General features: G+C 36.4%; 1 protein-coding gene across 1 annotated transcript; it reads right to left on the reverse strand.

Moving 5' to 3' along the window:
* Positions 1 to 357: 357 nt before the first annotated feature.
* LOC124105658 (carbohydrate sulfotransferase 10-like) lies at positions 358 to 2,005 on the reverse strand. Its single transcript, XM_046462870.2, is given in 2 exon segments — positions 358 to 1,245; positions 1,248 to 2,005. Coding segments are annotated over 2 exon segments (1,119 nt in total). The 5' UTR covers positions 1,786 to 2,005; the 3' UTR covers positions 358 to 664.
* Between the last annotated feature and the right edge of the window lie 9,221 nt (positions 2,006 to 11,226).

Here is an 11,226-nt window from a genome sequence, read left to right on the forward strand (position 1 = left end):
TTAAGCCCCTCCAAGGTGTCCCCTTTGCGGGGTGGTAAGAACCTCCCCTCCAATCACTTTCCAAAATTTTACCTCTGGTGCTAGATGGGATAGGCGATTGGCAGGCAGTGGTCCAGACACACAGACCTGCCTTGCACAGGCATGGGTTCTGAAAGACAGACGGTTGGCCCTGCTCTGGGGTCATCACTGAATGTCACAGGGACTCAGTTGTCCCAGAAAGGACCATCTGTTATAGCAACACCAAGGTGAAAGCCAGAGGTGTCATCTTATGACTCAGATTTGATCCTGCCCTGCCTGGGCAGCTTCTGCAGCACCTCAGCTTCTCCACCCCTCCTAAAAGTGCCAGGTACCATTTTTGCAATCCACTGATGACAGGCAAGACCACCCTGGCGGCCAGGAGGGCCTCAGCTGTGCCTGCCAACTCAACAGCTGAGGGCGATGGCTCCTAATGCTGTCACATCTCCTCCTGCAGATGTCTCCACTCCTCTCCAAGGTGAGGCCAGCGGCTTCCTGATAACAGGTGGGGGAGAGGCCCTCGGGATCAGGGGAGGCCTCAGGAGTCTTAAGGAGAGGTGTCATGGAGAAAGTGTCATTTCTGTGCTCAGACATCTACCTGGCTAGCCCCCAGTCTAACAGAGATATCTGGATTCATGGGTCCTAAACATTAGTTTAGCAAAAAATCTGGTTTCTGGTACCCAAAGAGCTTAAAGTCCCCTTCAAAACGTGCATACAGGCGCCGGATGTCTCGTTTGCTGATGCCCAGAAAGTAGCGCTCCACCTTGGTTCTGTTATACACGGTGACGTCCGGTGGGATGGTGGGGTAGGACACCAGGTGGTCTATGCCGGCCTCTCTCAGGATGTACGGGGCATCCTCCTCCAGGGTCTCGTGGTGTCCAATCACACTGTACTTTATCTCACAAGGTGCACAGAGTTCGACATACGTCACCCAGTGAATGATATGGTCCCCAAACTGAAGGTCCAGCCATCTGTGGTTTGGATCACCCAGATAGCGCACGAAATCTTCAAACTGGATCCCCCGGTTCTTTCTGTATTTCCTGATGATGCCAGGGGCAATCTCGTGCCTGTACCAAGGCTCAAAACGGGGATTATGAACAAACTTGTCCTTAAATGCAGAAATGAGTCTCTCGAAGGGATCTCTTACAATAAAAAACTTGAAGTACGTTTTCAATCGCTTCTCAATTCCCACTTTGCTGAAGGAGGAGAGACGAGGGAGGCCCTTCTTCCATGGTCATGAACAACGTTTTCGGGAATCTCTTCGATGGAAGGAAACGCTCCATTGAGCACGATCAGCACTTTCTTCCACTGGGTGTTGCCCACCTTGGGGGTCTGGCAGAAAAGAATCTTGTGCTTGTCGCAGACAAATATGCGGTCCAGGACAAACTTGGAGACCGCAGTGTGCGAGAGGTTCCTCAGGGCCTCGTCCCGGCAGACGTTCCTGATGAGCTCCAGGCGCTCCATATAGATCAGAGGGGCAGCCAGAGGCATCCTCCCAGCGGGCTTCGGATCCTCGGCAAAGTGCTTTTCTTCTCGCGTCTTCCCGGCTTCTGGCACAGTTGTCAGGAACAGAAACTCCTGTTTGGCGCTGTACCCGTCTGGGTCTTTGAAGGTCAGCGTGATGAACTTGCTGGCCACCATGAACATGAAAATCACCCAGAAGCACGCGGCCAGCAGGAGCCACTGCTGGTGCATGTTGTCAGCCGCCAGACACTCAAGGACTCTGCCTGCAACGGTGTGTGAAGAACCTTGGGGGTGGGTGCTTTTCATGTTATCACGGCCCTGGAGTGACACATGGGGTCCTCAGCCCGTCCCAGAAGTCACACTCTGCCTCCGTGGAGCCGGCGCTCGATGGAGTCCTCAGGCTCCTCCTCGGCCCCGGAGGCTCCTCTCCGGCCTCGCCGGGCCTGCGGGCCAGCGCGCGGGGTCCAGGTGCCCCGGGAACGCGGAGGCCCGCCCCGCCCCAGGCCTCCGCGCCGCCGCCGGCGCCCCGCCGGGCCCAGGGATGTGGCGGCGGCCTCCTACTAATTTGTAAGAATGATTCAGACAGATGTCAAGTTTGAGGCCAGTCTCAGTAATTTAGAGAGGTCCTAATCAAATTGGTAAGTTCTTGTCTCAAAAAAGTAGTAATAATCAAAAGCACAGGGGATGCAGCTCAGGGGTAGGGTGCCCCTGGTGAAATTCCTAATTTCATTTTTAAAATTGTTATTTTTATTTGTTATTAGCATTACAATAGATGCATTTTAACACATTGCATACAAATGGAACATAATTTCTCATTCCTCTGGGTATACATAGTGCTCAGTCACAGAACTTGTGTAATCATATATGAATATAAGATAATGATGTCTGTATCATTGTATGATCCTTTCCATACCCACACCCCAACTCCTCTCCTCACTCTTCTCTACATAATCCAAAGTTCCTTTATTTTTCACTACCCCTCCAACTATGGAATAACATCTGCTAATCAGAGAAAATATTTGGCTTTTGTTTTTTTGGGGGATTTGCTTATTTCTTTTTAGCAATATATTTTCTAATTTACATCCATTTACCTGCAAATGCCATAATATTATTTTTTAAGGCTGAGTAATATTGCACTGTGTATATGTAGCATATTTTGTTTATCCATTTATCTGTTGAAGGGCATCTTGGTTGTTTCTGTAGTTAAGCTCTTGTGAATTGAACTGCTATAAACATGGAGGTTGCTGTATCACTGTAGTATTCTGATTTTAAGTCCTTTGAGAATAAACTGAGGGGTGGATAGCTGGTTCAAATGGTGGTTTCATTTCAATTTTTCTGAGGAATTTTCCTACTGCTTTTCATAGTGGTTGCAAAAATTTGCAGTACCAGCAATGTATGATTGTACATTTTTTTCACACATCCTCATTAACACTTAATATTGCTTGTATTCTTGATAGTTGCCATTCTGCCTTGAGTGAGATGAAATCTTAGATTTGATTTGATTAATCACTAGAGATGTTGAACACTTTTCGTGTTTCTTAATCAATTGTATTTCTTCTTCTGTGAAGTTTCTGCTTAGTTCCTCTGCCCATTTATTGATTGGGGTATTTGTGGTTTTGGTGTTAAGATTTTTGTGTTCTTTATGTATCCGGAAGATTAAGACTATCTGAGGTGTGTGTGGTAATGATTTTATTCTTTTCTGTAGGCTCTCTCTTCACATTATTGTATCCTTTGCTGATAAGAACATTTTTCATTTGAATCCATCCCATTCATTGGTTATTATTATTACGTCTTGTGCTATAGAAGCCTTTTTTTAAAAAAAGTGAAGTCTTAAGTTAAAATGATAAGTGTTTGGGCCTACTTTTTCTTCTGTTATGTGCATGTTTTTGTTCTACTCCCTAAGCTTTTGGTTCACTTTGAGTTGACTTTTGTGCAGGGTGAAAAATAGTGGTTTAATTTCATTTACTTACATACAGATTTCCAGTTTTTCCAGCACCACTTATTGAATAGGGGGTCTTTTCACTAATGCATGGTTCTGGCAGCTTTGTATATATAAGATAACCATATTCATTTGGGATTGTCTCTGTCTTTTGTACCAATGTCTGTATTTCTAGTTTTGTGCCAATACCTTGACATTTTTATTACTATTGCTCTGTAGTGTAATTTAAAGTCTTGTATTGTGATTCCTTCTATTTCATCCTTCTTGCTAAGGATTTCTTTGACTATTCTGGGTCTCTTATTTTTGCAAATAATATCGTGGCTTCCTAGAATATCTGTGCAATTTCTAAATATTTCTAGGTTAAACCATTGTAATATACTAATATCATATAATATCTTAAAGAAAACTTTAATATAGTTTAATTATTTATTCATTCAAAATTTTCACATCAGAGCATTTTATGAATGCTTACACTGTATTTTCTGTGGACTTTCTCTGCTGTGTCATGAATAGCAGTAATTCTCAATGGCTGCTCATAGTAGTTATTTAAGTGTAGCTGAAAATTGTGGTTTAAATAAAGATTTCTAAGGCTGGAGCTGTTGTTCAGTGGCATAGTGCTTGCCTAGCATATATGAGGCACTGTGTTTGATCCTTAGTACCACAAAAAATAAGTAAGTAAATTAATTAATTAAATCAAATTTAAAAAGTCATTCTATCTATCCATAACTAAAAAAAAAATTATAAAATAAGGATTTCTAAAGTAAAATATTTATTCAGAATTTTGTGGGTTACATTTTCTCTAATTCTTGTGTCTCTTTTTGAGTTCCACTATTTAGAGTAACTTCAGTGTTGTTAAGTAGGTTTCCACACATAAGTTAATACAGTTTTTATTTTTATGCCTATGTGATATAATGGAATAGAAATTTTCATGACTTTTCACTTTAGGACAATATTAGGTGAAATTTAAATGCATGTGAACAATGTGCCTATTTTCAATAAACTTTTATATTACTTACTTGTATAAATATTACCCTTGTTTTGTTTATTCTGTTTATGTGATTATTTACATAATTTATCTAAATTTTGTGATATAAATACATATAGGCATAAATGTATGTATTCTAGAGATTGAAGTCAAGGGTGCTATAATACTGAGCTACATCTCCAGCCCCTTTTTACTTTTATTTTGAAACAGATTCTTACTAAGTTGCTGAAGCTAGATTTGCATTTCTCTGTCTCAGGCTTCCAAGTAGCTAGAAGTACTAACATATTCCACATCTTTATACAAATAAATTTGTTCTCTTGTTTAGGAATAAGACTTTAGCATTTTAAAGGTAACAAAGATTTTCAAAATTCTGTTTATCTATAAAAGGTTTTTGAAATTTTAGTTGTGATCAAAACCATTAACTTACTTATAATTAAATTTACTGTCTTTTAAATGTTCTATTCAAAAGTGGTGATTCAAATGGTTTTGTAACATATTTCTAGAAAGTTTGTATCACATAAAAGTAAAATTCAATTCTCTCCAAAACAAGTGCTCATTTATCTCTCACCTTTCCACCACAGACACCATTCCTTTTGGCCTGTATGTTTAGTTAAATTACATATCTCATAAGTAGAATCTCATGATATTTGTTTTTGTGAATGACTTATTTCACTTAGCATACTATACTAAAAGTTGATCATTGTACATATTATTAATTTATTATCTTCATAAAGTTTGAAAACATTCCATAGTTCATCCCAGATTGCCTACATCCACTCATGTGGAAGGACATTTTATAGGTTTCCACATTTTTCTCTATTGAATGATGTTTTAATGAGCATATATCATTAACTATATTTTGAGTTGATCATCAAATTGAAGGTTAATTTATGTATTCTCAATTTTGTTATATATTGCTTCCTCATTTAACTTCATGTTAACATAAAACCATTCAACATGCAGCTTTTATTATTTTTATATCAGGAAGCATTTTTAAAATTTGAATGTCTAGTTATTTATGTAACCTGGATACCTCATAGAATCTTTAAAAACAAGTTACTTTGTTTCTACAAAAGTAATATTGAGTGTTTTATATGTACTACATGAACTTCTTAGATCACTTTGGGTAGTATAGGCACTTTTTTTGGTACTAGAGGTGCTTAACCACTGAACCACAACCGCAAACCTTTTTTGAATTCATGGAATAGGCTTCAGAGGTATTGCCCACTGAGACACATTTAAAGCCCTATTTTGTATTTTATTTAGAGACATGATCTCATTTGATTGCTTAGCCCCTCACTTTTGCTGCAGCTAGCTTTCAACTCTTGATCCTTGTATCTCAGCCTCTGGAGCTACAGGCATGGGCTACCACACATGGCTGACAGCCCTCTTTATATTTTATTTTTAGACAAATCTTGCTAAGTTCCATAGGGCCTTGCTAAATTTTGGAATTTGGCCTTAAACTCATATTCATGAATTTTTGGATATCACTTCCATTTTTATTTTCCACAAAATTACTTTATGTTAGAAAGCAATATCTGTATTTTAATATTTATTAACATTTGTTTGTACTTTGAACCTGGTCTTTTGGGGATAATATTCCATAAACTATTGAGAAGATTTCTTATTATTGTGAACTTACTAGGATCAACCCCAGGTACTACTCTAGCAAGAAGCTTTCCATGATCAGTAGAAAAAGAATCACCTACACCATGTAGTTGAGGATAACTTATTGTGTAGTGATTCCTAAAAGCCATTCTACACACTAGTAAAATTTATTTTTCTTTTAATATATATCATCCTAGTAAAACTTTGGTTCATATGTTGAAAATGTATGCAACTCAGTATTAAGGGGTGCTAAGCATGGTGTCTTTGGTCACAGGGATTATGAGGCTTCCAAATCATCAAGAAGGGTGACAGTGGTGAAGGCCTTTTACATTTCTGCTTTTTTCTTTCTTACAGACACACGCACACACATATGACCTATTGCATATAATTTGTTATAGACATCCCATATTATATATATATATATATATATATATATACAATGTATGATTTATTAGTATAAGATTTTTACCATATGCAATAAAAACATTTTTTTTATAAATGTTAAAATTCTTATCTTTATTTATTCCTGCTGGTTGTTGTATATTCCCAAAACAATTAAATTAAAATTATAAATGATGATATATAGTGTATCTTACTTAATAAATTTAGCATATCTTAAGCATGCTAGTGATTTGAACCTTCACCTAAGTGTTTTAAAAATAGGATCTGGCCAGCCATGGTGGTATATTTCAATAATCTTAGAAACTCGGGAAGCTAAGGAAGGAGGAAAGCAAATTGAGATAAGATTCAGCAACTTACCAAGACTATCTGTCAAAATAAAACATAAAAAGGGCTGGGGATGTGGCACAGTGATTAAGTATCCCTGGGTTTAATCCCTAGTTTAAGAAAAATAAAAGAAAAAACAATAATATGAAAAAGTAAAATTTAATATTTATTGAGATAAATGAAAGCTGTGAAATGAAACTGAAAGAATGTACAACTTTTGGGATAAGTTATTAGAAGAAAATATTTCAAAACTTAAGAATGAAATAAAAAATAAATTAAGGAGGCATACAGTTTTCCAAATATAGAAAATCATAACAAGCACACTTTAAGACACATTATGATAAAAGTGCCTAATACACTGAATAAATATATAACACAATAACACTGGGTGACTTTAACATGGCACTCTCATCACTAGATAGATCTTTCAAGCAAAAACTAAATAACAAATCAACAGAATTAAAATATACAATCAATAGTCTACATTTAACAGACACATATAAAATATTTCATCCACGAATGACTGCATACAATTTTTCTGAGCATCATATTGAACATTTTTGAAAATAGGCAACATGTTAAACCATGAAGTACCTCTTATAAAATACTGAAAATAGAAATAATAATAATAATTATATTAATAGCATTTTTTCAGCAAAAGAGAGTCCAAAGCAACCCACCCAGATAATTAGTGAAGAAAATACTCTAACATAGGTTTTCTGTTTATTAGACATCAAGGTAAAGTCACACAAATAGATAAGTTTTGATACTAATTTTAAAAAGTTACTATCATTTTCTCAAAACTATTAATGATCTTTTACACATAAGAATGAATAGCACTAATTCAATAAAGTTCTACATCTGTTTAAAAGTCATCCAATAACTATAGGTTTATATTTGTGAAATCTTGGGTTCAACTACACTCTCTGTAGGAGTGAGGAAGTAAAATCCTCCTTTCCATCTTCTAATTTTCTGTCTGGGTTTCAAAATGCTAATTAATTCACCAACATTGCTTTTTTCTGTAATTTTACATACTACTAGTGTGGGGTACCAAACCTGCACAATTAAAAGTACTATACAATTTATTAAAATCCAGGGAAAATTCATGTTTTATTTATCTAGCAAATAAGAACTTCATGGGGATATTTTAATTATTTTGGAGAAAACATGAGTTATGTGTGATATATTAAGCAGGAAGATTTTCTTCCATTTTATTAGAATTTATTCTTAATTATTAATCTAAGAAATGCCCCAAATATAATTACATATCTTGATATAGTCATCTTATTTTCTTTATGAAGATCCGAGTTAAAATATAGGTAAAATAAAATAATATGCAAAATCCAAGTATATATCCAATTCCCTCTGAATATGAATTAGCATTTTTTGTCTGTAATTATAAGTATAAGGAAGAGAGAAATGAATAACTGACAGATATCTAGAATAATATTTTATTATAGATAACTCAAAACACATAAAATGTCAGTATGGTCATTGATTAAAATTCTATCATATCAAAGAACAAAATAGATACAACATTATTTCTGTTTTAACATGGCCCTCTAATGTTAATTTTCATGAAAATTTATAGTAATTTTACATAAATTTAAAATACTCCATGTCTGTCACAAAAAAATGAAAATAAAACAATGTGAAATACTTATGAGTATGAATAATTTTATCATTTTCATATGTCCAAATCAGAGAAACCTGAGATAGTACCAGTCCATGAAGTTTGGGATACATGTGGGCTCTGGAATTTGGGCTGTTTTCATCTCCACCACTTACCATTATGTTTTATCATAATGAACATAAGGTGTGATCTATGTGTTTTCACATTTCTCCTTCAATGAGAATTTTAAAAATTTATTGCTGGTCCTTGATTTCCTAGCCCTGTATGTGACTTTCTTCTGCCTTGTAGGTGCACTCATTTACCCTAAACTAAAATTCCCCAGCTTTCAGGTTGAGTTTTTCTCAGTTACTCATGCAGTTGGAAATCTAGGACCAAAAAGAACAAATTTCACATTTTTAATGTGTCCAGATTCCAAATGACAGTTTTTCTTTCCAGACAGTTATCAAAAATGAGGGCCCTAATCCCCCAAGGAAAAGGCCAGAATGTAAAATGCTAAGATTGTATCAGACAATTCTAAAACTACTTGCTGCCAGTGTTTGGAAGAAGGAAGAAAGCAGGAATGTAAAGGCCTTCACCACTGCCACGCCTCTGGATGGTTTGGAAGTCCCATAATACCTGTGACCAAACACACAACATTTAGCACCCCTTAGTAGGCAAATGTACCCAGCCTGGACAACACCTGTCTCCCTCAGCATGGCCTGAGCATGGCAGTGCAGTTTGATGAAGGGATGAGAGCCTCCAGAGCCCTAGGCTAGGTATCTGGGGCTGAGCAACACAGGCCTAAAGACCTTGTTTCAAAATTCCTGCTGGATGCAAATCAGGGCCTTTCAGTTATTTCTGATGTGAGCTTTGGGGACAGAAGAAAAGTATGGCTCCTAGGCTTTGTGCATGGAGCTAGGAAGGCTGGCTCTCACCCAGCTATAACTTGTTGAGCTCCTGTCTTGCTACTATTTCTCTTCAGAGTATGCTATGTGGATTGTGCAAACATTGGCACTAATATAGATACAACACTGCCTTTCCACACTGCTAGGGTTTATTGAATACCAATACATTAAAAGGCCACATCACTTTCACTAGTGCCAGTTCCCTAAATATGTGAGGGTTATGGGTTTCCTGGTAGTTATAATCTGGGTAAATACAAGTTCTCTATTCCAATTTTAATTTTCAATGTCTATAACAATCATGTCACATATCATATTTCACACAATGATATGTAAGTAGGTTAAAGAAAGCTGCAGGGCTACAGGATCCTGAGCCAAGATTAATATGTAGAAACATCTGAGAGCAGAGTCAGAGTCACTGTAGATGGTCAGATTGTATTTTAGACAACCCGTTCTGCAGAGTAGTCAAAATAGAGGGTCCAGCAGATTCAGTTTCAGAGCATCAGCTTAAAATGTCAGCCTGGACTGGGCCATGTGCACTCACCACGTGTAGAAGAAACCATGCTGTCATGCAGTCCAAAGAGGACAGAAATTTAGTGGTTTGTTACTGTGATGATTTTCCTGGGCAAGTTCAAGATAACCAAGTGACAGGGTCAGAGTGATGATGAGTGGTTAGTCTCAGTGGGCTCCTTTTTTTTTTAAATGGATCTTGAGTGAACTGTGGCATCTACTGAGGTTGATAAGCTCCCATGTCTGAAGTTTCTAATATGGTTTGGAATGTTTACATGCCAATGTGTTCCTGGATTTATTTTGATAAGGTGAGATGTAAGTTAGTTACTTACAGGTTGTGCTTTATGGTTGTACTAGGCAGGTGGTGGTTGTTTACTTGTATAAAGAAAGTGTAGAGTCATTCTACCTTGTCACTTGTAGTCAAAATGTAGTGGCTTGTGGAAAATTATTGCTTTACAAAATGCAGTAACTCAAGTTAAGTTGTAGTCTAAAAACTGCTGTACATATTAGGGTAACTCAGAGTGGGGCGTACCTGTCCTTCACATGCTACTAGTTGCTATCCTACTCAAGTTCCAATAGCAGACACCTGAAACCTGATGAAAGGGAGAGGCTGATGAAGACAAGGTGTCAGGAAGTCACTTGCACTGCTAAAACCTGTCCTGCCTTGAGTCAGCCAACATTTCTCCTCCAAATTAGGAACAATCTTGTAACATTAATCAATATTCTTTTACTGTGGAATGGCAGAATGAACTGAAATGTGGGAATTGCCTGAAATATTACAAGATTCTCTTCCACTTCAATAATTCCTTTCTTCTTTTAAATTAACATATAATTTATACACCATAATATTCACCATATTAAAACATACGATTCAGAGCCAGGCAACAAACTTCATTCCTATAATCCCAGCCACAATATACTTTCATTGGGGAATGGCACAATAAACTGCAATGTTCCTGAGAAAGGAGGACTACAAGCAAAACCCTAGATTTATTTCCCAGTAACAGAAAAGTATTTTTAAATTAAATCAACTTAAAAATAAAGAATGCATTTTATTTTATACTTGCATGATCATAAAATGTTACAAAAATTATTACTATCAAATTTTAGAATATTTTTATTACTCTTCTTAAAAACTCATAGATTTAGTGGTCACTTTTCAATTCCTCATATGATCTATTCCCTGAAAACTATGAATCTACACTTTCTTTCTGTAGTCTAGCCTCTTCTGGAATCATATGTGACTATGGACCTTTTCACCTAGTGTGTTTTCAAGTTTCATTCATATTGGAAAATTTAGCAATATTTTATTATTTTTATGGGGATATATATATATATATATATATATATATATATATATATATATAAAATATATTTTTAATCATAATTTGGCCATAACTAGGAATTGAATTATGTGTCAGAATGACTGAGTTACATTCCCCATTTTAAATTAATATTTTTGTTT

Source organism: Marmota monax, unplaced genomic scaffold (assembly GCF_021218885.2).
Source record: "Marmota monax isolate L192 unplaced genomic scaffold, Marmota_monax_Labrador192_F-V1.1 WCK01_AAM20220418_F8-fsc00638, whole genome shotgun sequence".
Taxonomy (NCBI): Eukaryota; Metazoa; Chordata; class Mammalia; order Rodentia; family Sciuridae; genus Marmota; species Marmota monax.